A 27627-nucleotide genomic window follows, 5' to 3' on the forward strand; every position below is an offset into this window, starting at 1 on the left:
TTGTAGCATGCGTGCTTGTTGTTTTTGTCTGCTTCCACTTGTCTTTGCACTAGGATGATGTCGGCGTAAATGTGCAGTCATATTTGTTGTGTTCCCACTAGTGCTGTCAGCGTTAATCTCGTTAAAATGACATTAACGCCATAACGCAGCAAATCTCCGTTAACGAGTTACGGCGGATCGCCCTGTGCGTGCGGCGTCAACAAGCTAACTGCGCTAACGCACTAGTTCCCACCAATTGAGATACATACTGTTTTACTTTTGTCCATGACGCGCTTACCATCAGGGTCATGCTTCACATGAAAACCAAGATAGTTCCAAACGCCAGATCTGAATGAGGGTGGGGGAGGCTCAATTTCGGGTAGCGTTGAGGCAGTTGCCATGTTACAACGAGCTTAGCTTCTGTCTTGCTAGCTTGCGCTGCGCTCAGTGGATCTGCACTCGACAGTGTAGCCTAGGCGGGCGGAGTAGTCGAACGCAGATTCACTGAGCACTCAACACAGACAGCATCGTCAGAAGAAAAGTTGATAAAATAAATAAAAAAAATTGTTCGATACACATGCGTTCCGAACCGAAAGCACTGTATCGAACGGTTCAATATCGATACGAGTATTGTTGCACCCCTAATATATATCTATATAGAGCTAAAGGGGTCAGGTAGGACAAACGTATTGATTTTTCATGGGGTGACCCATTCAGCTTGACTTACCAACAAGTTACCAACAACTGAATATAAGATGTTCCATTTCTAATAATGTTTATTTAAATTTTTGGTTCTTCATAACAGCTGTACGAAATATAAAAAATACAACATAATACAATATATGCAAAGCAGTTCATCGTCCACTCAGAGTTTATTTGGTTTCCGAAAACTTGAAGGCAACGGGACCATCGGGAGATGTTGGAGAGCATGCCGAAAGCACGGTGAGAGCAGGTGAGGAGGCGGAGATTGATGTGGAGTTCACCGTCTGTGGCACGACCAGATTGCGATATGGGCAGCCTGAATCGTAGATAAGCCTCAACACGTCCTGACGGAAACGCACGCCTACCAGGGCGTAGAGGATAGGGTTGAGGCAACAGCGGGTGTACGCCAGCGTGCAGGTGATGTACTCCAACATCAGACCACAGAACGGGCCAAACATTTTGCGACACAGCACCGCAGTGTACGGCAGCTGGAATACCAGAAAAACCAGCACCAGGGCAACCATCAGCTTCAGTGTACGCTGCCGTTGCCATTGCTTCCCTCGCCGATGTGCGTGCCCTTCCCACAGCACTCGAGCAATCGAAGTGTAGCTTGCCACCATAATGGCGAGGGACAGGCAGAAGATGGTGATGATCACGCCACTGGGAACCAGTCTTATTTGACCACTTACTTGCATGACACAGTACGCTTCAGTTTTGTTGCTTGAATTCCCAGAGAAGCTGTTTGAAACCCCTGAGAAGCAGATTTCAGGGATGCTTAGAGCCACTGCAACAAGCCATACCCCCACGGCAGTGAGCTTCCCAGCTGTTAGGATTTGGCTGCGCAGCCTGAGCATTTCCTGCGCTCGTGCTACTACCATGTAGCGGTCGACACTGATGCATGCCAGTAGCAGCAGCCCGCTGTATGTGTTGATGGCGTAGGTTGCACGCATGATCTTGCAGAGATGATAGGAGAAAATCCAACCCTTGTGAGTGTCAATGGCCTGCAATGGGAGTGTGAGGAGCAGGAGGAGGTCAGCCAGCGCCAGGTGGAACAGGAAGACATCGGTCATGGAACGAAGTCGAAAGCGGCGGTAGAGAGCAAAGGTGGCGATCACCAGGGAGTTTCCTGCAACGCCAAGCAGGAAGATGGCGGTGAAAGCGCAAGCTTGGAAGGTTTTGATGACGTCCGCCTGGTGCTCATCAGCTTCACACCAGTCTTCATTGTCAGGATAATCTTCGGAATATGAGTCATTACTTATATTCAAGAAGTCATATTCTGTAGTAAAGTCAGGCATTGCTGTTGGAGAAAATAAAACTTGTAAGTCAAAGAATTATTAAAATAAATAAATAAATACTATTGGTGATCCTCAGCATTTCCCCTACACTGTGGGCACTTTAACTTTCACATGTAATTTGGGGCTAACTGTATCATTTAAGCCTAAAGTATCCCAGTATCACATGCGGTCCCTAGGGAAAAAATAATTGCCCACATCTGCTCTTGGAGCAACAAGAGGCTGACATTTTTTGCCTTTCAGTAAATCAACTTGAAAACTAGCAAACAGATTGGAATAAACTGGGCTCAGACACACTCTGTGGCCACCACCAGGTCAGGATTGGTTTGTGATTGTAAGACTGACACTTATTATGACAGATTAATAAGGACATGTTTGGGTCATAAATTCAAAGTCGGTACTTGAGGGACATGGTCAGCAGACATGTATACTATTGATTGGGTCTTTCCAAAAGGCCCTTCAGTACATTAGCTTATTTCCTGATATTACAGGAAATTTACGGTCATATGTTGATTCCTGTAGTCGCTGCTGTTCTTATAGCCTGTATGCATTCAATTTCTAAATGTTTGTTCATCAAGTGAGTTATTCTGCTTACTCTTGTCAGTAATTATGTACACAAACTACAACCAGAAAGCTGGTTACTAAACAGCTGCTCTGACTTGTGGTTTTTGTCTCCTCCCTCTATTATTTGTAGCTGCACCACTGCAACATTTATTAACATTTATCTAAGCAGGAAGTGAAACTCATGCAAAGAAGATTTCTAATCTTTTTTGCATGAGGGTGCTGGGCTAAGACAGAGTTTCAGGAGAAAACCTGCCCAAGCATGTCCTCTTATGGATCCAGGACCCTCTTGTGAAGCAGCTAACGACAATGTGCTGCTTGAAAAACTCCCCCCATTATGAGTTGTGTTTCCTTTCATATAGTAGAGGGCACATCTCAACTATTCACTGATAACACCCCAACAGCTGCAGGGCCATGTCATTTCAGGCCATGATATTAAGCTTTAATAAAGAGTAAGCAAGCATGGAGTTGAGTGCAACGGCAACATATAACTAAAGATTGGACCTGAAATTTTCCTGAACAGACTTTGCCTTCTGCATTTTATTTACAACATAAAGTTAAAGCAGTCAGTTGTGGGCAAATAGACTGCATATGAAAAACTTCCTGCTGTTTTGACATGTCTGTAATGAATGTCTTGAGTCATTCTGTACTTCTCCAAAATGCCACAGAAAGACCAGCTTGCGTGAGTACTTATTATTGTTCAAAAACTGCAGTGCTCCTTTTACATGAAGCCGGGGCTGATTTTGAGCAATGTTTTGCCCTGCACGTCACGATATCAGGAAATACCAACCCCTTTACAATCAGGTTGAAAGTGAGAGATCTGCAGCAAAGCTCTTCAGTCTGACTAGGCGGCTGTGATATTTTAGTCATTTCGTAGCATGTTGCGTGACACTGGCATCAGGTCGTTGGTACAGGGGAAATCGTGGGTAGCTTAAGGTTTACAGATCAGTCAGTGTCGCGTGCTAACAGCCTTTATAGACAGTTTCCACAATCACCTTTTTATCATTTCATCTTCAGCGATGTGCTTGTTTGAACAGGCTGCTCACAATGTTAAGTTTATTACAGCAATCCTGTTTCTTCTCTTAACTTGTCGGTTTGATGGTGGGGATACACATTAAGGTAAGAGGAAAAGGAAAACGTGTAGACGGGCTTGTGTCAGAGGGTTTGGTGCCAGTGTGATTTTCTGCTCTTAAAGTGTGAGTTAGGTGAGGGTTGCAGTTAAATGTGGAATCAGTCAGGATGGGAGTAAAGTTTTCAATACTCGAAATAATGTAAGTCATGTGCAATACTTAACAGAAAATCTCCCTTATTAGAAACGTCTGGGCGAATGGAGATGTCTGACATACAGAACACTATAATTTGTTAGCAATATTAGCTCTCTCTAGTTCATACAGGGTCAGGGTTGAAAGAAAAAGCCTGCATTAATAACCTTGTCATGTGTAATTTAATAAAATAAGAAAAACTTTCCCCTTTCTGCACACTAATTTGTTCTAGTAGATGTGTTTTTTCCGCATTTAACTACTTAAAAACATAATCTAGTAATACTCGTAAATTAAAGCGTTTAACAGCACTGACCGCTAAAAGTAAGGTTTGCAAGCTGCTTACTTTAAATATCGCTCTCTAACGATGGACAAAGGAGCGGACTTGGATATATTCCTGGTCCATGCTAATTCATATTCTACGTATGTGTTTATATAAGACAGCATTTTATAAATATTATAAAATATACAAAACATTACTGTGCATTTCAATGCCTGGGTTAACACTCATAACAGCACTTTGCGTGCCACTGATTGTTCGTCTTCTCTGACTTTGACACGTCAGCCTTCAATCTGCCTTTGAGCTAATTCTTTTCTCAGTAGTGGGCTTACTCTGTAAATGCATAAAAGACAAATTATATATATCACAACATTTATGGTTTAAAATTTTGATTCAATTTAAAAGACTAAAATCTGAAGAACTTGGACATCCAAAAGACTGTTTTGTAAACATTGGGATGTGGGTTTCTTGGCACATTAGAGGCGTTAAATTCATCCCTTTATTTCAGATTTTAGTCATGGAAGCACCAGATATAACACAGCAGTACTTTTTGCTGCTTTTTCAATTTGCTACTGATTTTCTTTATGTTGATGAGGCGATGAAGACTTCACGTCTAAATAAAAAGAATTATGGGCAACGTTCCTAAACTTTAATGTTAAATTAAAAAGTAAAACAAAAAATTGGGGTTTTTTTCTTTTTGGTTTTAAGGCTTATCAAATTCTTGTTTATAAATTTTTAAAAACAATGCAATGTTCAACACGGATATACTTTTATCCGCAAAGGATGTGCAGCATTTGTGCCGCTGCTACAGCTATTTGTCTACAAATGGTTTGTCATGAAATATTTAGAGAAGAATAATTATTTTTTGGGTGGATTTTAAACAAACTGAAAAATTTTTCTTGCTGTTGCACTTTGCATTTTAAAAAACAAGACATTTATATTGGTCATGGATTTTTCCCTGATTCAGTTTGAACTCTAAATATGTTTTGCACTAAAATTATTATTTTTAATCTTTATTAACAACAACAGAATACTGTGCCTTACGTCACAATATCAGGAAACTTTTACCTCCTCTTACAATCAACCTGAAAGTGAGAACAACCCCACCAAACTCAAAAATGCTTTATTTGAGTAGGCAGGCGTTGGTATATTTCACACATTTTCATGTCGGCCTGCAGCTTTCAAGAGCCAGTTTCATATTTTTATCATCAGTGTAGCAAATAAGAATACTATATTTTTAACTGAAGCATACATCTTTCTAATAGCATTGTGACGGAGTAAACCCCCAGCTTATGCTTTACAATTTACAGTCACTTCTATGGTTAGGGAGAAATAATTCTGACAATTTGGTAGTCATACCTTTGGTATAGTTTTCACAAATCAAGTGATTATGAGTCATATGTGGCTGCAGATTTGTTATGAACCACAACCACACTCCCAGACATTTCAACTTGGTGGATTTTTCACAGCAAACTGATTAAAATCACTAAATTTGGTTCTTTGTAAAGTTACTGTTACATATATGCATCTGCACATCAAAACATGTGAAAGCATTGTCTTTTAGCTTACATTTTGCTTTTTTTTTTTTATAGTTACGTGTCTTAGAGCCCTTACCTGTACTATTAGAGGTGTTGAGCATGTCCTTGGTGCTCCTCCTGTGGCAGTTGGAGAGATCAGTGAAACTCTCATGTTTAAAAACACGCCTTTGGGGTAAACCTTAACCAATGAAACACACTCTGTGTTTTGCTGACCTCGCCGTACCCCAGCTGTTTGTTTCCTCAGGAGGATGTGAACCGACTGTGATGATTCACATAGATCTTTATGGTACCTTGGCTTTATTAAAACAGTGCAATCAAGATAAATCATTAGAATGGGTTTTGCCTATCAGTGCTTTGTTCTCTCATACAAAGTCGACTCCCTAGCATGCTGTGGCTTCTTTCTGTTCTCTTTTATTCACTTATATATGCAGCTTATTTCAATAAATGCTCATTCAGCTCTAAATTAAAATAAAATATATAAAAGCTCAATGAAGCTTCTGTTTTGAAAATCTGTGTATGATCATGTTGAATCATCCTGATAGTAGGTTAGTAGAGAAAAAAATAATGTGAATTGGCCTTTTTAGATACAGGTTATTTCCCAAAATTTGTCTTTGTTCTTGTTATAGATTGAATATTACAATGCATTTTGCTGTAGGTTCAACTGGCAGGTCAAACGTAACAAACCACATCTTGGGGCGTGACTGCATACTGGTGCCAGGACCAGTTCATAACCTCTGCCTGCTTCGTTTCGAGAGTTTATGATCATTTGAGGACCCTGGCCACATAAGTCTCTCAACTTGTGAACTCAGTCAAGCATTTTTTCTCAAACCAAACTCAGAGTCATCCCTCGTGAGACCAAAGGTTCTCTGTGTAACCACCACAGAACCGTTATTATTGACACCTTAAGACATGAGATCAACTGTCAGTCAGCTAAAAAAGTGATGAGCCACAAGACTCCGTGCATGTTGGATGATGTTATGTACGTTGTACATCGACTGCTATATATATATATATATATAGGTTATACCAAGAGCATTGGTTGTCGACGAGGTGGTAAAGGAAGATGACCAAAAACAAAACTGGGGGTTTTAGAAATTTCATCAGACATAAATACTGATTACTGTAAAAGTTTTGCCTTCTTACCAAAACCAAAACATTAACAAAGGTATAGAGTTTACTGTGAAAGGAAAAAATGTTTCATTTCTGGTTTGCGTCCCACTTTTCACTGCAGCTTGATGAGTAGTTTGCAAGCGTTTATAGACAAGTTAGCATCTTCCATACTGATGATCCCAGCAACCTGTAGGTGACTAAAGTAATTGTAAGGAGGTTCTCAGGACAGCACTGTATGCCTCTTTGTTTGACATTAGCAACCTCCCGCAACCACTCATAACTATTCAGGGAATACCCTTTCCCCCCTCAGTACTGGTGGTTGCAGGAGGGTTTTAGGCCTACGTGACCGAGGCCTAAAAACGTACGTGGCACTGCTACCTGCTCTGGAAATGCCCCTGCTTTATCCCCGAGTACAAAGTGATTAGACCTGATGAATGCTGCATAGCCAAGTTACAGCTAGCTGATCTAATAATTGCTGGAATAATCAGCAATTATTCCAAGCAAAAGTTATAATCAATATTCACTGGGAACTAGTCTACTTTTCTTCAAAGATCACTGTAATTTCCAAATGACTGTTCATAGTTTCGAAAAGCTCATTTGCTTTTCCTAACACAACTACCTCATTCTCATTGGATAATGACCTGCAATTAACAACCCATTAGCCAAATACGCCACATAAATTTACCTCACTTTAAAGGTTACATCTTTGCTTCTTTGTTATATACCATTTAATATAAATTATCATGGACCACATCAGCTGGTAAAATAATATGAGAAGCTGTCCAATAAGCATTTGCAATTGTTTAGAATTTTGCTACTAATAATATTAGCAAAAACGAAAGTTTTAGCCAGCTAGCTAGAATTTAGCTTATGCTACATGACTCTTCAGCATGTTCTAGTGTTAAATCTTTTGTATCTTATTTCGATACATGATAGCAGAGTATGTTTAAAGTATGTTGTATGCAAACGACTTTTCAATTCTCGGGCTTTGACTCATCAGTCTTCAGTCTGCCTTTCATGTTTTCCAAAAGTTGTTTAAGACAAAATATATTTCTCTGCACCTCTTCCTAAAACAAAATTTACATTTTAAATTTATATTAAATGTAAAGACAATCAACATGCCCAAAATACAAATTTGCAATTACGTTTTGTTTTTTGAAAGTTGTTACTTCAAGTGGTTTCAGAACCACCAGAAGTTTCATATTCAAACTTTGTGTTGAAGTTTCATGTTCAACCTAATATTTCAGATTTTAGTCATGAAAGCACTAACAACAAATACAAGTGATTTTTATTAAGTTGTTTTAGGTCATAGATTAGCAACTAGATCATATTGTGCACAGTAATGGAGTCTTCTCTGGGTTATTTATTGAATAAAACTTTTAAAGACAACCCTTTGAAGCACGCGGAGTCTAATTTTCAGTCCTCGTAGTTTCCCTGAGTGAAGGTGTGATACTTAGAAAGTGATAGGCCTTATTGTGGTCCTTGACATAGCTAGTCTGATTATCTAATATAGAAGAATATTCAGACATTTTGCAAAAGTAAACATGTCTCATAGATAGACGTTTGTTTAGATGCATAGATATGTTGCAACTGCAATGCAACAAAGGTAACACAGAGTGGCGCAGACTATGAAAGCAATCACTGGCTTCTGTTTGTTTGTTAAAACCTGGGGGAAACAGACAAACACTGTATATTGTTCCAGTGAGCAACACGATGTGCAAATATTTCACCGCTAACCATTGGTCCCACAGAACCACAGTCTTTGACCCACTTTTAATTTGTTGTAATTTGGTCACCCTAGCCATGCCATCTACACAGCTTAACTCCTACCCTTTATTTCAGTATCGATGCATTTGATGCTTTAGGTTAGCAAGACGTTCAGTGGAAATTCTGTAGGCCAAATGGAGAAGTTTGCATTGTGCTGCACTGTACCAGTGCAAATGAAGAAATGCCAAAGCTCATGCTGCTGTAAAATCTAAATCTTCTGAATTATGTGTAAGTAAAGTAGGATAAATAAATGAAGTCAATATTGACATTACAAAATAACCCCTAATGTGCGCTTGCATCCATTATTCCAAATGACGTCAGGCTGCAACATCATTAACTCCATTCTGGACTCGAGCTGCTCTAGAATCCAATTAAGCAGTATTACCAGTTTAATTACGTTTCCCATCATTCGAGAAATGGGTCAGATCAACTGACTGATTTAAATGTGCAGGAACGCATATTTATACGGGTATGCAAAACTAGTTGTCTGATCGCTGTGGAGGCGTTAACAGCGATTAGACCACAGCGTTTGCTTTGCAGGCCATGAGAAAGTTGTACAATAGGTTTCTCTGCACTGTTTCTGCTGATGGGAACTTGTTGGCATGTTGACAGCTGAGCTCGCACATTGTCAATCCTTAATCCTCAGTGTGGTTTAGTTAACTTCTGATTGCAAACCTCCATGCATGTTTGTACGTGTGGTTGGTGCAAACGATGTGAAAGTGGTGACCTACTACTCAACCTGTGAACAACCTCTCAACAGTCATTGGCTCGTTTTTCTTCACTTCCAACTTTTGAATTTGCATATCTGAAGAACTTTATATCTTTTTCACCAATGATATCCGACCAGTAATTGTAAAAAATATTCTCAATTTAACTTGTCTTTAAATATAGGTCTTTAAAGACAGGTCTAGTCAAGTGCTTGGCGATGTGACAATAAGGGTCAATAAATGACTACGATCTACCAAAAATCGAAAGGAAAACATTTTTGTATCAGTCTCACTTTGAAAAAGTGAACATTTAATTGTCTGTTACTGTGTTATAATAAGATCTACACCATGTCAGTGTGTAACATGTGCAAATTTTCATTGGTTTATATTTTTTGAAGACCATTAACAAGTTTGGGATCCCAACAACTGCCTGTAGCTAAGCAGCTAAGTGTGTCAACTGAGTCTCATAATTTACTATGCATTTAAAAAAAAATCGTAACATCATCACATAACAATAACCTTCCAATAACAAAATAATATTAAGTGCAGTGTTGACTTTGGATAATTTAGACATTAATGGATTATTAGAATACAATTATGGCGAAATTCAGTGTTTGTATATATATATAAAACAATTTCCTCCAAAACCAGCAGATTTCCAGGTATCACCGTTGGTCTTTTATGTCTAGCTTTTCAAAGCTTCAAAACATTATATTTTCATGTTATTATTACATTATTATTTATTTTAATGAATAACTAATGAATTGTTCCTGACCTCATCAGCAATCACTAATATTTATTATAAACTTTCTAAATTTTTAAAGGCCGACATCATCCCTTTTATAAAAGTAAGTCACTGTCATGCTGCTAAACTGCCTTGAAAAATTCTGCAGGTAAATGTGTGTAAGACATATTTGTAGTTTATTAAAATTGGCACGCATAAAGAAAATACATTACTAAATGAGTCAATCCTGGTTTTATCACGTGTGAAATATTTCAGTGATACGAACCTATTTTACAAGAATAAGACCTCCATAAGCTGACTGACCTTGTGATTCCTCACAGTGATATAAGTACAGATAAATCTTTCTGGAGGATTCAACAAATGTAAAGGTGGAGAAACAGAAACAGGCATCTTCAGAGTGGATTTCAAGTTATAAAACGATGTTAAAGTCTCAGTTTTATTTTTATCACATCTGTTATTTTCTACAATGATAGATTGATTGATCCACAAAAGGCGCAGTATACGATGTTCCTAAAGAAACTGTAAAAACGTAACCTTCAACATATTTTATTAGAAAAAGACTTTTTTAAACCTTTTTTTTTCTTTGCATTTTTTCTTTGTATTCTTTAAGGCTGTGATGTTTTATTATAAATCACTCTGTGTTTGTGTTTTTTACTATAACTTTACCTATCATACAGCCATGTTATTAAATTGAATTAGCTTCTACAGGTGCCCCTAATGAAGAACTACACAGTGTTTAAGCACACATGCAGCTACAGTATTCTCTATGACAGCAGTTCAAATGTTCCATTTTTAATGTGACAACTACTGATAGAAACACTGTGACAAATGCTGATATGGCATGTTTAGCACTGCATAATTAGCCCATACTATATTATTCTGCAGTTTTATCCGCCAAAAAGCAGCAGTTTAATTCCCCAGACTCTTTTAGGTTTGCATGCCTTTCATTAAACTTTGATTGTATTTTTAAATACACTCTTGCTGAAAAAAATGCACTCTTGCTGAAACACAGATATCAGTTATTAAAAATTAACATTTTTGTGCCGCAACTGAAAAACAGCCATGCAGTGAGGCTGAACTGTCTTCGGTCTGAAGCGTAATTCTGAAACTAAGAAAAGGATCAGTAGGTGAGAAGAGCGATAAAGCGTGAGTCTTAGGTTCTGACTTAGTCCTGCAGGTTTGTCTGGGTATCATAATTGTTGTTTTATGTCTAACTTTGCTAGACAATTAGAATTTTTTTTTTCTTTTCATGTTGTCTGTAATTCAGATTACTCTTTGCATTTCTTTTTGTGAGTAATGTTATTTATCATTTAATCTGGAGATTATTTATTTTGATCATCTGATAAAGTCCAATGTTTTATCCTCGGATATCTTCCTCTGCCCAACTGAATCATCATTTCAGTAAACTGTACATAATGAAATGGCACGTAATGCAATGATGCCTTTTAATTTGTACACAGCACAGAAACTACTCTTAATTCTGTTCACACTCTTTAAAGGATACTCAATAGATCATTTCTCACCTCTGACCTCAAAACATCACGTGGTGACTTTATAGTCTGTGCTACTTAAAATTGCACACATGTTTACAGCAAACCTGAAAAATATTTTCCATTTATTTCTTGCACTACATCATTTTCTATGCACAGCTGTTTATATAGTCATGTCAACGCTGCCGCAACAGACACACACACACACGTGTTATATGTACTGCACTGTGAAATGTCATGTTGTTCAGGTTTATATAGCACATTTAAGGTGTGAATGTATCAAATGTTCTGCAAGTTGAAACTAGCAAGACTATTACAGTTAACTAAAACAAAACTAAGGTGTGAAAAGACATTAGTTCCCATAAACGACAAAGCAAAAACAAAGCAAACATTTGACATTAAGAAAGAAACTATCTTTTACAATAAAATGAAAATGTACCAGAAATTTGTTATTTACTCAAATTTGTTGTTCCAACAGGCCAGAGGAAGAATTTGTGAATTTGTTTACTGAAACTGAGGTCTACATAACAAAATCTGCTGTCTGTGTTTTAATATTTATTATAAAATTCCTCAATTTTTTCCCCACATAGAAGGTCTTGAATAATCAGACCCCATCTTCTGTTAATGACCTTATAGTACTGTATCACCCCATTAAAGCACTTTGCTCTCAGATTGTAGGCTTACTTGTTTTTCTTTTTTGATAAAGCATACAGTTAGGGCTGGATCAGGTGACCCTTAGTTACACGGCTGTGGGATTCCCATGATGCATTGTGTTCCTCTTCTTCGCTCACCTTTTGTCACTCACTATGTGTTTAAACACCTCCCTGCATTTAAATATTATTCATCTCTGCCTCTCTTCCACAGCATTTCTTTGTCCTGTCTTCCTAACCTCGACTCCAACCAGTCACAGCAGATGCCCGCCCCTCCCTGAGCCTGGTTCTACTGGAGGTTTCTTCCTATTATCGCACTATATAAATAAAACTGAACTTGAAAGAAATTGAAATATTTCACTGATAGGCCCATTTCATAGAAATGCTTCTACAGGTGCCGCTAATGTAGAACTACGGAGTGTTTCAGCACACATAAAGCCAATTTTACATTTGAACACTACAGCATTCTCTATGATAGCAGTTCTGTGAGGTAAGTAGTACACCAGGACAGCCTGGGCTCAGAATCACGATGATGCTTAGTGCTGCTGCGGATGAAGTAGTCATTTGCTCATTTTAAAAGAAAGGAGGCTCATCTGCTGAGGAGAAGGGTGCAAAACCACAAAACATGAGATATGCAAACTGGCAGCTATTGAGCTGCTTCTACTTTTATCTAAATGTAACGATAAAGTCTTTGATCACTAACTAGAAAAACTGCTTCCTTTTTCCACTGCATGTGAATGAGTCCAGCATCAAAAGGGCTTTAAAATTCTGCCCAATGAAAGTGTACTGTGGCTTTATTATGGAAATAATAAAACAAAACACAAACGCCAGACACCCTGTGACCCTGATAGGCATAAGAAGAGAATGGGTGGATAGTACAACACACTGATTTTGTGATGTTTTTTTGGTAAATGTGTGTTCGTTTTGCACGCTGTTTCCAATGCTCACTGTCTATTTGTGTCCTCTGAGTACCTCCTACAGTGTAGTAGTCTGCAGTGGTTTATTTGATGTGTGGGAGGGTTACAGATAGTTTTTTCTAAACCCTCACATGTGTTTTATGAGTCAATCTTTGTCACCTACAGACGTTCTCCATCAGTGTTTTTAAGATGTTCAGTCATCCGTGAAAGACTTTCAACTGCATGAAACTGCGTGACAGGTGCTGTGCAGATAAAGCCTGTAACACAATAATAAAGAATACTTTCACAGAAAAGTTGTGTTTGTGGTGATTTTTTTAAATTATGTATATACGTACAAAAGGGAAACTTTAGTACTCAGTTCTAGCTTCATATGTCCTTTAAGGACTCTACTATAGCAGCTTTTGCAGGATTCACAATTTAGAAGAGTTCATCCTCTGTCTGAAACAACCTTTTTTAGCTCCTCCCCCTTTAAGGCAAGGCAAGGCAAGTTTATTTGTATAGCACAATTCAACAACAAGGTGATTCAAAGTGCTTTACAGAGACATTAGAAACAAGAACAAATAAAAAGCATGATTTAAAATTGAATAAAACAAGCAAATAAACTAACTAACTAATTAACAAACAAACAAACAAACAAACAAACAACAGTATATAAAATCAAAACAGATAAAATCAGAACAGTAGATAAAATCAGTAGTTAAATGTAAGTTTTGAAATTTAAGCTTAAAGTGTGGATTTGGTGCTTTATTCAAATGCAGCTGAGAACAGGTGAGTCTTCAACCTGGATTTAAATAAACTGAGTGTTTCAGCTGATCTGAGGCTTTCTGGGAGTTTGTTCCAGATATAAGGAGCATAAAAGCTGAATGCAGCTTCTCCGTGTCTGGTTCTGACTCTGGGAACTGATAAAAGACCGGATCCAGATGACCTGAGGGATCTGGATGGTTCATACTGGGTCAGGAGGTCATTGATGTATTTTGGTCCTAAACCATTCAGAGCTTTATAGGCCAGCATCAGAACTTTAAAGTCTATCCTCTGACGGACAGGCAGCCAGTGTAAGGACCTCAGAGCTGGACTGATGTGGTCCACTTTTTTGGTCTTAGTGAGGACTCGAGCAGCAGAGTTCTGAATGAGCTGTAGTTGTCTGACTGATTTTTTAGGTCGACCTGTAAAGATGCTGTTACAGTAATCAAGCCTACTAAAGATGAATGCATGGACTAGTTTTTCCAGGTCCTGTTGAGACATCAGATCTTTTATCCTTGATATATTCTTGAGGTGATAGTAAGCTGACTTTGTTATTGTCTTAATGTGTTTTTCTAAGTTTAGGTCTGCATCCATCACTACACCCAAATTTCTCGCCTGGTTTGTGGTTTTTAGGTGTATAGATTGAAGTTCTCTGGTGACCTGTAATCGTTTTTCTTTGGCACCAAAGACTATTACCTCAGTTTGTTTTTGTTTAGCTGGAGAAAATTGTGGCACAACCAGTCATTGATTTCCTCAATGCATTTAAGATCATATTTGATTTGCTACACGTCACAAGTAGAAGATCTGAACACCAGATTGATGGGGTGTCTTGGCTCACAGACAGAGTAGTGTGCCTGGGATAACCCTTTTTAATGATGTCATACAGAGCCAAGAATCAAAGTGTAATAAAGTGTTTGGAGCAGTCTGACAGGTTTGTATGTTTAATATGAGCATTCACCATTACAGGGTTTTTTTTTCATTCATACAGAAATTGTGGGTGCTCCACAAGAGGTTGTGACTTTCAACTAAAGGGAAATCATCCAAAAATACACAACTGTGTATTGAATTCTTAGAAATAACAGGAAACACACTCTCTGCCTTGACAATGTGTCTTAACTATGGTACTTATGCACAACGTCACACCTCCGCCCCCAAGATCTATTTTAAGCCAGAAAATCCTTCATGTTCCCCATATAATTATTTTAAGCAGATACATTTCTTTGATTAGTGGCTTTCACGCATAACCCTTCATGTAGTGTAGAACTACTATTACTAACAAATGAAAATAATAAAATTCAATATGCAATAACAACAGGCCGTTATTAGTGGGTGATGTACATTAAATATAGATATGCATTTATAATGTAGTGTTAGCGTTAAAGGAACTTGAATTACATAAAAACTATGTATTAAAAAAAGTGACCACTCATCATATTTCATACTTAGTTCAATCATTTCCTTAATCAATAAAGCTCAAATGCACAATTGGGTTTTTCATGAGTTGAAAATAAATAATCAACATGTTTTTTTTGTTTGTTTACTCAGACATCCTTTATTTGTGTCAGTTTATCTTTCAGTCAAATAATGTAAAGCAGAGTTTTTGTTGTTGTTGTTTTACTCAGGTTGATAAATCAACCACCAAAGACTGACTTTGAAAGATTTCACGCATGTGAAAAGTGACGTGTGGGGAAAAATAGCTTCGAAACACCTGAACGTCTCACTTGCATTTAAGTGGTTTCTTTAAGAAAGGGGGGAAAACAGCTTCACCACATACCAGATTTTCATCTAGTAAAGGGACAGCCTGTGTGGTGTCAGTGAAGACAGTATGTCTAGATGAACATGATTAACTCTGTTACAAGGTTTAACGTGTTAACATGTTAGTTCTGCATATCTTTGTATAACCGATCAGAGTTTTTCTTGGCTTATTAGGGGCCTTTAACAGGTTACTATAAGCACAAATGATCTGCATGATAAACTCACATTTAAGAAAATTTTTATTTCTGTTTATTCCTCTTTGGGAAGGATCAAATGCTCTTTAAAATTATTTTAGTATGCATACAAAACCACGCGTAATAAATATTAGTATCCAGTTACAGTGTGGTAATTTAGCAGGCCCCTGTGATGTATAAATTAGATCGATCAAGCTCTCTTTCCTGCAACTGTTAATCTGAAATCAATCTGACTTTGTTCATTTAACTTGCACTTGTTTGCATTAAGATCCTGGCTTCCTGTAACCTTTAACCTTCACTCTTGTTCATGCTTCCTCAGTCGTTGTCACCTGGCTGGAACTCTGTCTTTGCAGCATTATACACCTGAATAGCACCCTCACTTTTCCTCTTGCTGTCATACTGTGTACCTCAAAACTAGGTTTCTGAAGTACAAAAGCACTGCTTTAAAAACCTGATTGTAACCAGGATGCAGATGTCCATTTAAAACCCTTCGACTGCCCCTTAATGTCTGTCAACAAGCAGCAAACCCCCGAATGCCAGTTTAGTTTCCTGTCTCCGACAAGCCAGCTGAAAAAAACTGACATCCTGCACATTTAATACCACAAAACACAGGAAGTTGTTGTTTTCATACCTCTGTGTGTATCTGTAGTGGGTAAAAGCTTGTCTGTGTGAAATGTAAACTTACTTTCAGGCCGCCTATTTTTCCCAACATCTGGTTAAGTTATCATGACAATATGAGCAATTCAGGTCAATTCAACTCAGTTTTACTTACATCGCACCAAATCACAACAACAGTTGCCTCAAGACATTTTGCATTGTAAAGTGAAGGTAAACTCTACAACAATACTGAGAAAACAACAACATGTCGTGTTAGTAAATAGGTCCAGACAGGCACACAGTTTATGGGTTTCCTGTCTAACATTCATGCTGCACATTCTTCCTGATTCCTGAAAGAAGAAATCCCTTATGAGTGTTTTTTACTAGTCATACATGAAGGATCATGAAGAATCAGGAAATTGGGCTGCCCATTAACTTCCACTGGGAGTCCAGTGGAAGTTAATGGGCAGTCCCAGCACAATTAGAAACTTTGTGACTGCAGCAGGCCTATCATATGTCGATAGGACAGAGTGCATCCAATTACTTAATGCAAAACCAGAATAATATGACTATACAGTCTGCCACCTGACAACAGAAAAAAAAATTCATAATTATTTAGTATGACTACTAACTTGGGGTTGTATGGTAAAGACGTACAGGACTGACTGTTAATGACACTCCAGCTCAAACGTCATTACTGAAATGAGTTGTTTATTTCTGGGGTGTTCCACAGGGCTCCATCCTTGGCTCCTTGTTGTTCTCCACTCACATGTCCACCCATAAATAAAGCATTCATTATCATTAAAAAACATCAGAAATAAGTCAGTTCTTTTCTGGTCATAACCAGAGATGGACGCGTTACTGTAATCTGAATACTTTTTTTAAGTAACGAGTAAAGGGAGTAAAGGGATTACTAATTAGATTACCGTTACTTTCCTGTAGGAACGCTGCATTACTGCGTTACTAAAACCGAGACTAAAACCGTGACTAAAACCGGGGTGGTGGTCCCCTTCTTAAAAATGGGGACCACCACCCCGGTCTGCCAGTCCAGGGGTGCCGCCCCTGATCTCCACGCAACATTGCAGAGGCGTGTCAGCCAAGACAGCCCTACAACATCCAGAGCCTTCAGGAACACGGGGTGGACACCAGGGGCTCTGTCACCAAGGACTTGTTTAACTGCCTCAGTGACATCACCCCTGGAAATTGGCGGGTCATCCCCCTCATCCCCAGACTCTGCTTCCTCCTCAGTGGGATTAAGGAGGTCCTCAAAGTATTCCTTCCACCGCCCGACAATTTTCTCAGTTGAAGTCAGCAGCGCTCCACCAGCACTATACACAGTGCAGGTAGAGCACCGCTTTCCCCTCCTGAGTCGCCTGACGGTTTGCCAGAATTTCTTCGAGGCAGTCCAAAAGTCTTTTTCCATGGCCTCTCCGAACTCCTACCACACCCGAGTTTTTGCTTTGGCCACTGCTTGAGCCGCATCCTGCTTGGCCTGTCGGTACCTGTCAGCTCCTTCCGAAGTCCCACAAGCTAACCAAGCCCAATAGGACTCCTTCTTCAGCCTGGTGGCTCCCTTCACCTCTGGTGTCCACCATTTGGTTCGGGGGTTACCACCATGACAGGCACCAACCACCTTGTGGCCGTAGCTCATTGCAGCAGCTTCGCCAAAGAACATGCTGAACATGGTCCATTCGGTCTCAATGTCCCCAGTCTCCCTTGGAATACTGTTGAAGTTCTGCCGGAGGTGTATGTTGAAGATCTCGCGGACTGGGGCCTCTGCAAGGCATTCCCAGCACACCCTCACTACACGTTTAGGCACGCCGGGTCTGTCCAGTGTCCTCCTCCGCCACCTGATCCAATACACCACCAGGTGGTGATCAGTTGACAGCTTAGCCCCTCTCTTTACCCGACTGCCCAGAACATATGGTCGCAGGTCTGGTGATACGATAACAAAATCGATCATCGACCTGTGGCCTAGGGCGTCCTGGTGCCACGTGCACTTATGGACAGTCTTATGATCGAACAACTCCAGTTTCAACTCCAGACTGAAAGAGAGTCCAGCCCCTCTCCAGGAGGCTGGTTCCAGAGCCCAAGCCATGTGTAGAGGTGAGCCCGACTATATCTAGCCGGTACCTCTCAACCTCACGCACTAACTCAAGCTCCTTCCCCACCAGAGAGGTGACATTCCATGTCCCAATTGCCAGTCTTGGTAGCTGGGGATCAGTCCGCCAGGGCCTCCGCTCCTGGCCACTGCCCAGCACACAATGCACCCAACGGCGCCTCCTGTGGGTGGTGGGCCTGCGGGAGGATGGGCCCATGTCCCCTTTTCGGGCTATGCCCGGTCGGGCCCCATGGACTAAGGCCCGGCCACCAGACACTCGCCCTGAGGCACCCTCCCCGGGCCTGGCTCCAGGGTGGGGCCCCGGTAACCCTATCCCGGGCAGGGTAAACTGTTCCCTTGATGTTTTCCTCATAAGGGTCTTCTGAGAAGTGTCTTATCTTTTCACTTTGAAGCTGGTTTTGTGCTCTCTGCAGAATCAACTTCACTTTATGTCCCCTGACCGTGGATCCATGGTGCAAACTCTTGGGAATAAGTCTGCTCTGTCTGCGTTTGAGGTTAAAGTGGAGGTGGTTTCCATAATCTGCTAGTTTTCTTGATTCCCTTTCATATCACAGCAGTTCAAGAATGTTCCTCCCAAAGTGCATGGTAATATGTCTGTATAGGTTCTCATTCATCCAGGTCATAGTAATCTAAGGAGTTTAGAAAGAAAGCAACTGGACTTCTTTAAATTCCTGGGAATCTCTGCCATTTGGTCTTAAAACTGAAAACACTTAAAAAAAAAATGAGGGTTAAAACAATTTCAAGAAACTTAAGGAAGTTCAGTCACTTTTCAGATGATGTTTACTGAACACATCATAGAAAATCCAACTCTGACTCAAATGCAACAACCTGCTTGTTTAACAGTTAAACAAGCAGGTTGCTGCATTTGATGGTGCATTAATTAGAAAGCCTCTGTGATGCAGAGCAGCTGTAACTGTGAAGTGAATCTTCTGAAAAGTCTACCAATTAAAACCTTTTACAACATACACATTTTTCATGCTGGGTTATGTTGACTGGCTCGAGCAGAATAAGTGCAGAGTCCTCAACATTTTTTCTGGTGCGCCGACCTTTAGAAGCTAAACAAAGATTACTTTCTGACCCATTATTAATACAAAATTATCACCCAAGTTAATATTATTTTAGCAGCAGCCACCACAAGTTTGCCCTGTCTATCACATTGCAGCTGCTGTGGCTTCCACCCACAATTTGAAAACCACTGAACTAAACATGTTGATCAGTGAATTTCACTTTATAAGCTAATCTGCGCTTCCCTTTTTACTCATTTCTCAACATTCAGTGTCTAAAATTAGCTACTAAAATATATGCGGGGGTTTTACTCGGACACTCGCAAGGCTGAAATGGTTGCAGTCAAAGCTTTTTCTGACTGTGTAACAATTGAACTAACTTGTGATTTATTTTCTTCGGTAAGCTCTTTCTCTAACTTTGGTAGGTTCGTCTTTGATCTGATCATGTTAAGTCATTGTCAGATCAGCATCTTCATCTGCTCGTTTTCCAACACTAGGCATGTTTAACAAGGATCTCTCAATGACACCCTGGCACAAATACACTCAGATGCATCTGCAGCAAGCTGAGATAAGGAGGGCTGGGTTTCCTTCTTCCTCTGAGCTCCAGGAGGGAAATTATAGCCTCTAAAGACACGTTGGGTCACAGACCTGCCTCGACTGCTGTCCACAATGATCCTCTACCTGCTCTTGCCTGCTTTTGTCCTCGGTATGTGTTTGCCTTCACTTGAGAGTTTTTCTTTAGATTTTGTGGACATTTCCTGCTTTTTGGATTTGCTTTAACATTTCCATGAATTGTTTTCCCCCTGTGTGGGGGCGTAATGAAGGAAACAGCAGAGGCAAATGAAAGTCAGAGTGAGAGCATTCCTTTTAAAAGTGGCCCGACTGGCATAGCTGATCGTAAGGAACATCTTTGAATTTGTTGTTTGCAGGTACTGTGACATCACAATCAGCCAACAGCACAGCGGGACAGCTCGATGAAGTTGTGAGGAACCAAACATTCAACAGTAAGTTCATTTCTTACTTAAAATACTTTGTACAACAGTGTCAAACACGGAAGTGGAGGCCAGAAATAGACCATCAAAGGCTCCATTTTGTTCTGGTGAATGGTTTACTCTTGTTTTTCCATTAGAAAAATGCAACTGTTGCCTATAAATTGTAACATAAATCTGATGACAGTAGACTGTAACCTTTGAGGTGTTTTATAAACAGATTGCTCATAAAATGCAGCAACATAATTAAACAAGTAAGAAAACGTGCTGTCTGGCAAATTCATTACCTTATCAATATTTTTACACCCTTTTTGATGTTTGTAAACACTGATGATGTGTTTTGAGGACAGAGCGCACCTGACTGCAGAAAGTGACTGATCTCCAGTAGTGTATCTGAAAAGATGGCATCTATACAAACTAAATGCACACAAATGTTTTCATTCATACATTTATGCATTTAATGCTCTTGTCCAAGATGTCACAGGTCACATCCAGGATATTTAATACAGATATTTACTGATTTCTTTCTGTGTAACAGACCAACATACTGTATAAGACATGGGCTGTGATTAACACATCTAATTGCAAAACTGCAGAATATATTCATAATCATTTAAATGCCACTAGGATTAAAAGAAACCTGTCCAACACAGCACATGTAATGACTGGATCCTGTGTTGGACAGATTTGGATGCTTGAGTGATCACAAAAAGTGTGTTATACTAGCTAGCCAAAGAGCAATTCAAAAAACCAGTTCATCCTGCTCAGAACAGGGTTACAAAGCTCCAGCCCTGGGCCAGGTTTATGGGCTCAAACCAAACACTTGGTGGCCTTAGACCATGAGACAAAGCCAACCCAGCCTAACAGAGAGGCATGGGCCCACGATGCAGGAGGGGGCGATAGAGGTTTGGTGCACTGTACCTTGGATTGTCTAAATAATTGCAGAGCGTTTTGTTCCAGCCTTTTCAGTGGGAGAAACATTTCGCCACTCATCCAAGTGACTTCTTCAGTTACTGACAGGACTGCTTTGATACGGTGATTTTGATAAATGACATGCAACTGTCTTCATAATGGACAGAATAAATAAGTGATTAAGTCAGCCAGGAAGCCAGGAAATTGTCTGCTTGAGACACAGATCAAGGCAGTTGGGAACTATTTTTTCATAGACTTGGAAACATCTAGTTGTTTTGCAGCAGAGGGAATTACCCCCTTCTGAACATAAGGAAGAATGCAGATTTAAAGGAATTTTGTATTGTTGTAAGTCCACCAATTACATATCTGTTTCTAAACAGGACTTATTGATGCATAAATCAAATTTAAATGCAAAACGTTTTCCACTTTGGATAAACAACCATTATGAATTCAAGGTGCAATAATACCTAGAGTGAAACAAAATGTTTTGCCTGCAGGTACACTGAAACCAAAGAATGTGACATCCACATTTTACGAAGAGAAGAAGGCGGTCGAGGAAAAACTGCAAAGTAACCAAGGTTCTGTTATCGCAGAAGGTGAAGGTAAGTTAATTATTTACGTGCTTTGCATATAGTGCAGATTAAACATGAAAAATTTGTCGGAGAGTCAGCTTCTGTTTTCTACGTGTGTCCTCCTTTTAGTTCATATGTGTCAGAAAAATCTTTGATTACTTTGCAGAGAGTTTCCAGGATGAGGAAAATAAAATTACTGGGGAAAACTGTGATTGGAAGTCACTGCAATTCTTCAGTTCCACCTACTGTGGTGAAAATTTTCACCAGGACATGTGGAATATCGGCAGAGATAACTGGTGTGTCCAGGAACGTTTCATCGGGTAACTGAATAAATATATCCACAAACCTCCATGTTTAACACACTGAATAATACTCGTTATGCATTTAAAAACTCAATATTCTGAAGGACAAAACAGCATGATTAGAATTATTGCTGAGAAATATGTAATCATCTTTTCTGGACTTCTTTGCATTAATTTTCAGTATTAAAGAAACATGACGTGACCTTTTAATCTTTATTCTTCAGAAAATCTTCAAAAAGCACAAAGATTCAGGGTAGTAGTGCTGTTTCACTAAAATCTATGTCATAGACATGAAACTGGTGAAGTTTTGCTCCTGAAACTGTAAAATATTCCATAATTCTGGTCTATAGAGTGTTGAATAACAGGCTAATAAAATACTAGAATTTCACTCACAAAAGTTATAAATGTTTTGGACAGCCTCACATATTCAATTTTAAAGAGTCAATTCGATTAAAAATTCTTCAAAAGGCACCAAAAACATAAACTGGATGGAAATTTCACATATTTGAACGTGAGTGTTTCTGGGGATTGACTCACTTTTGGTGCCAGCCCCATGTGGCCACTCGAGGAACTGCAGTGGGATGCTGCCACAGATGGGCTCTATAGGGCCCCCTTTAATATTTATGGAATGTAATTATGGGAATAAGAAAACACATCAATACCCAGTCAATTTTAATTAAAAAAAAATGTCCATACTTACATACAGAGCTTTAAAAGGAAATGGTAATGGACGGGTTGTTTTAAAGCGCTTTGCTACTCTGAGCACAAAACTTGCCTCTTTTATCCAAGCACCTTTTTCTATGCTCTTTCTGTCTAAGGCCATATCCACACTAAATAGTTTTTGTTTGAAAACGCATCTTTTTCTCTCCGTTTTGACCTTCCGTCCACACTGCGATGGCGTTTTTGGTCAAGGAAAACTGAGATTTAAAATGCTCTCCAAAGTGGGTAAATTTAAAAAGACAGTTTTCGAGTCGCAGTAGGGACGAAAATGGAGCCTTTTGAAAACGATGAAGCATTTTAGTCATGTGATGCAGTCACGTGACCAATTCAACTAAGATGGTGGACAGCAGCTGTTTTGTTTGCTCTCAGTTTTGACAGCCCTATTAAAGATTAATATCAGTCTGTACATGCTCCAGATAGCTTTTCTTCAAATTCTTTAATTCTCACTTGGTTTCGGTACTTTGTACTCTTGTGTTACTTGCAGCGTTGTCAGTCCTTTTAAAAAATTTTGCGCTTTTTCTCGACATTTTGCCGCGACGTTTCAAAGAGCCGTAAAGTAAATAAACGGCAGACGGAAATGATGCAGGTCAAATCGTCTTTTTTCAGTCGTTTCAACTGAACTCTTCGGAAACGAGGGAAAAACTATGGTGTGGATGCTGAGCGTTTTTAGACGAAAACACATTTTTCAAATTTATCTGGATTAGACGTAGCCTAACATTCACACACACATATATACTCAGATGGATGCATCAGAGAGCAACTTGGTTAGTATCGTTCCCAAGGGTATTTGGCATGCAGACTGGAACAGAGAGGGATCAAAGCGCCAACCTTCCGATTAGAACAAGCCTGAAGACTAGGTGAGGACAGAGGTGTTTTTACATGTACATTGTACATGTATGTCTGTGAAGGTTCTCAGTCATCCAGGTCATCGTAGTCAAAGGAGCTTGCAAAGAAAAGCGTCTGGACTTCTTTAAGTTGCTTGAAGACGTTTCACCTCTCATCCGAGAAGCTTCTTCAGTTCTAAGGTCAAATGGTGGAGAGTCCCAGATATAAACCTAGTGGGAGTGACCCCCCACAGAGGGACAAAAGGACCCCCTGATGATCCTCTAATCGCCTGAGCCAAGGTGGGAAACTGGGCGTGGGTCCCAATCAGCCAGAGTTTCGGGTGTGTTCATTGTGAAACCTGGCCCCACCTTATCATGCGAATTCCTGAGGTCAGATGGCCCAGGATGTGAGTGGGCGTTAAGGCGTCTGGGAAGGGATCTCAAAACTGGATTATAGATGGCAGAGAGTTGGTGTCGTAAACCCCCGCCTCTGTTCAAAGATGGTCGCTCACAGTGGACATAGAGGGCTTCTTTCACTCCTCTTTCAAACCATCTGTCCTCTCTGTCCAAAATGTGAACATTGGCATCCTCGAAAGAGTGTCCTTTATCCTTAAGATGCAGATGGACTGCTGAGTGACATTGTACATGTAATTCAACAATCATGAACTAATGAAAAATTAAAAATAATTGTCAGAGTGCAAAGTCAGTGTTAACAGTTTACATGCCAAATGTACCTTAGTATCAAAGTACTCCTGTCAGTGACATCAACAGTTGGCCTCAGCAGGCCATAACTGTCCACGTGCAGGAAGGAAAGCATGCAGAGAGTGTTTACCTCAAGCCCCATTTCTTCTGAAGTGGTCCATAGTTCCTGCAAGCTAACCTCTCGCTTATTTTCTTCATCTCTCACTTTACTCTGCAGCTTGTTCTTTCGTTCAGTTTCCAGTGGCAAAAATTTTTCCTTTCAACTTTATTTATACAGCGCCAAATCACAACAACAATTGGTGCTTCATATTCTAAGGTAGACCCTACAATAATACATGACACCAAATGAATAATTAAACAATATTTTTGTGATAAACTTTGATCAACTGATGTCATTTTCAGTTGACTCGACATACCGGACGAATGTCTGCAGTACCCATTTTGACCTCTAACCAGAGGGGCGCTGTTTCATTTGTTAAATAGAACAAAATGAAACATGCATGCTAGTAGCAGTAGTAGTTTTTTAAGAAGTTAAAAATTCATATATGTATTTAAATATATATATATATATATATATATATATATATATATATATATATATATATATATATATATAAATCCCCACTTGCCCCTGTGGGTGGTCAATCCTTCAAGCTCGAGTCCTCTACCAGAGGCCTGGGAGCTTGAGGGTCCTGTGCAGTATCTTAGCAGTTCCTAGGACTGCGCTCTTCTAGACAGAGATCTCCGATGTTGTTCCCGGGATCTGCTGGAGCCACTCGCCTAGCTTGGGAGTCACTGCAAAAAGTTTTTTGGCTTTGAATATCCAACCTTGGAATTTTCAGATCATCTGAAGGTTTACTCAAATGAAAGCATGTGTTTTAGAGAATGACTGTTCAATGAAGTGCTTAACAACTCCTGACATGTGACTTTTGTGAGCGTCATCTGGGTGTAAATTTTGATCTTAAAAGTGACTGGCTACTACAGTTTTTAAATATATGTGGAAATACTCAAATATAGTAGTGTTTGCTTTGGTTCTTTACTGTAAAACAGTGATCATATCATCTAAATTACAAAGTAAGTAGGAAAGAAGTCAAAAAGCCCATTAGGTCGATAACAAGTCACAAAGGGAAATATTCAACATCCAAACAGGCTTAAAGAGAACGAGTGCCTCTCCTGCCGAAGGGTTAATATGAGCAGTGGTCTCTTCCTTCAGCCCACTCTCTCCTCTGTTTAATTTCAAACAGGAAGCAGTTTAACCACAACAGTTTTTCTCAAGGTTGATTTGCTGCTCAGTTTCAGTGCCTGGGGGTCCAGCACAACAGTTTCATCTCATAATCTTAAAATCTATGTTTTTATAATTTCTTATGAAATATGCCGCCACCCCACACAAAAGCATATCAAATTAAAAGTTATTGGTGTATGTTTGTGATAAAAACTAAGAAATTAAATGTTATGGGAGGTTTTTGGATGATGAAAGAAAATCGTCAGCTTTAAAGGAACTAAATCAACAGAAAAATTTAAAACTTTAGGGAACCAGAACTAGACAAACACAGCATAGAGGGAGATCGCAACAAGGGACAGAAGGAAACTAAGGACGTATGTGAGATGTAAGAGTGGCTACACCCATATTTTATGTGCTGTTTTGTTTTTGTTTTTATATCTGACTCTGTTGAGGTTTCTACTTTTTTACGTACTTTTGCTGCATTCAAGTCAAATTGTGACTGCAGGCTCAATAAGACACTTTCAAACATTGCAAGTTTCATACTTTAACTGATGAAAAAACAAATACAAGTACATTAACACATTTGAGCAAATATTCTTCATTATCAGAGGAGTTGTTTCCCCCCCATCATTAACTTTTCTCCATCTATTGCAGAGCTTACAGTGACCTAACACACTGCGTGGAATTTCTGGCTAATATTACCAGCTGTTTCTTCCCAAACCCTGATATTCAAGACTTCTTTATCGACATCCATTTGAAATTTTTCCAGAACTGCACCAATGAGAATGATCCGATGACTGAAGATGCCCCTCAGAAGGTGGTGATTGGCCTCACTCTCCTTTCTGTGAGCTTCATCCCCATCATGGTTTATATGGTTGCTCGGAGTTAGACGTGCACTTGTTGTACACAAGAATTTACTCCAGAGGCTGATGTGTGTATTTTTTTTAACAAGATTTAAGTCATACATTTAAATGTGGTTAAAAATGTGCTTTGTTAAATCATCTTGTGTTTTTACGAGTATTGTAACACTTTCACTTTGTGTGGTAGACATCAGCAGCTATGCATAAGCGCTTGAAAGACAATTTGGCTGAGATGTTATGAACATGATGTTTAAAAAACAATGATACAGCACTGAGTTTGCTATTTTGTTTCATTTTTGTCTAACTGACAAATATGCAACATATTTAATTGCATAGTTTGACTGTGTAATCTATATAGAGGGAAAATGTATATGCAAATAAACTATACTACCTAAAATAACATCTTTTTTGTGTCTATATATAACATATGAGTCTGTGTTTTTTTCAGTGTAACTGGAAGAAAGACAGATTTTTTCCCCCAAAATGTCACCCTAAGAATAATAATAACAAACAAAAAAGTATTTACATGATACTCGTGTAGTTCTGCAAGAAGTTTTGTCATTTATCACAGACCAAAAAGTTTATTTATGGACACTTTTTAAAACCACTAAGGCTTCCAACTTCCGCCACTAACCACTCCTCAAAGCACCTGACCATATCGTTCCACCAAATTGCGCTGGTCAACATATGTCACCCCCCTGCACCATCACAAGGTGGTGATTCATCGAGGCCTCCTCAGGAACTGGAAGGACCCACAAACCAGACTCAACAACGTGTTTTAAGTTGAACTGTATTGATCTTTATTGTGGCAAAGTGTTTTTAAGAAACTGGGAGCAGGCAGGCTGAGTGTGGATCACAGATGTTTAGGAAGTTCAGGTGGTGATGTGGAGTGGAGTTGTTCCCAAACTGCAGGTAAATCTATGTGTGATCTTTGATTGTGAAGTCTTCAGACAGGTTGCTAACTGGGGCGACCTAAAGCCCCTTTTCCTTTTGAACCTACTCGGATCGACTTGCCGTGGATCAACACGACTCAACTCAGATCGACTGGTTTTCCATTAAAACCCAGTGTGCGTGTTTGCCATCATAGCTACGGGTCTGGGTGTGATTGATTAAT

The 27627-nt window shown here is 39.4% G+C and overlaps 2 protein-coding genes across 2 annotated transcripts; one reads left to right on the forward strand and one right to left on the reverse strand.

Annotated features, from left to right (window-relative positions):
* Positions 1-851: 851 nt before the first annotated feature.
* On the reverse strand, positions 852-5712 carry ccr10 (chemokine (C-C motif) receptor 10). The gene is made up of 2 exons (XM_085361067.1): positions 5688-5712; positions 852-1978 (listed from the first exon to the last, which is right to left on the reverse strand). The coding sequence occupies exons 1-2, from the start codon at positions 5710-5712 to the stop codon at positions 852-854; spliced, it is 1152 nt and encodes a 383-aa protein (XP_085217193.1).
* A 14308-nt stretch (positions 5713-20020) lies between these two features.
* LOC146627139 (uncharacterized) lies at positions 20021-26706 on the forward strand. The gene is made up of 5 exons (XM_085361068.1): positions 20021-20116; positions 20340-20414; positions 21809-21913; positions 22050-22203; positions 26308-26706. The coding sequence occupies exons 1-5, from the start codon at positions 20080-20082 to the stop codon at positions 26540-26542; spliced, it is 606 nt and encodes a 201-aa protein (XP_085217194.1). The 5' UTR covers positions 20021-20079; the 3' UTR covers positions 26543-26706.
* The last annotated feature ends 921 nt before the right edge of the window (positions 26707-27627 follow it).

The sequence above is a fragment of the Diplotaxodon limnothrissa genome, linkage group LG8, assembly GCF_057381915.1.
Source record: "Diplotaxodon limnothrissa isolate DT_005_m linkage group LG8, D_limnothrissa_male_GT1.1, whole genome shotgun sequence".
In the NCBI taxonomy this organism is placed as follows: Eukaryota; Metazoa; Chordata; class Actinopteri; order Cichliformes; family Cichlidae; genus Diplotaxodon; species Diplotaxodon limnothrissa.

Excerpts from the sequence above, each read along its gene's own strand:
- ccr10 (XM_085361067.1), bottom strand. The coding sequence starts at position 5,712 with ATGCTCAACACCTCTAATAGTACAG. Across the intron at positions 1,979-5,687 it reads CAACACCTCTAATAGTACAG|CAATGCCTGACTTTACTACA; the intron begins GTAAGGGCTCTA and ends TTTCTCCAACAG.
- LOC146627139 (XM_085361068.1), top strand. The coding sequence starts at position 20,080 with ATGATCCTCTACCTGCTCTTGCCTGCTTTTGTCCTCG. Across the intron at positions 21,914-22,049 it reads TGTTATCGCAGAAGGTGAAG|AGAGTTTCCAGGATGAGGAA; the intron begins GTAAGTTAATTA and ends ATTACTTTGCAG. Across the intron at positions 22,204-26,307 it reads GTCCAGGAACGTTTCATCGG|AGCTTACAGTGACCTAACAC; the intron begins GTAACTGAATAA and ends CATCTATTGCAG.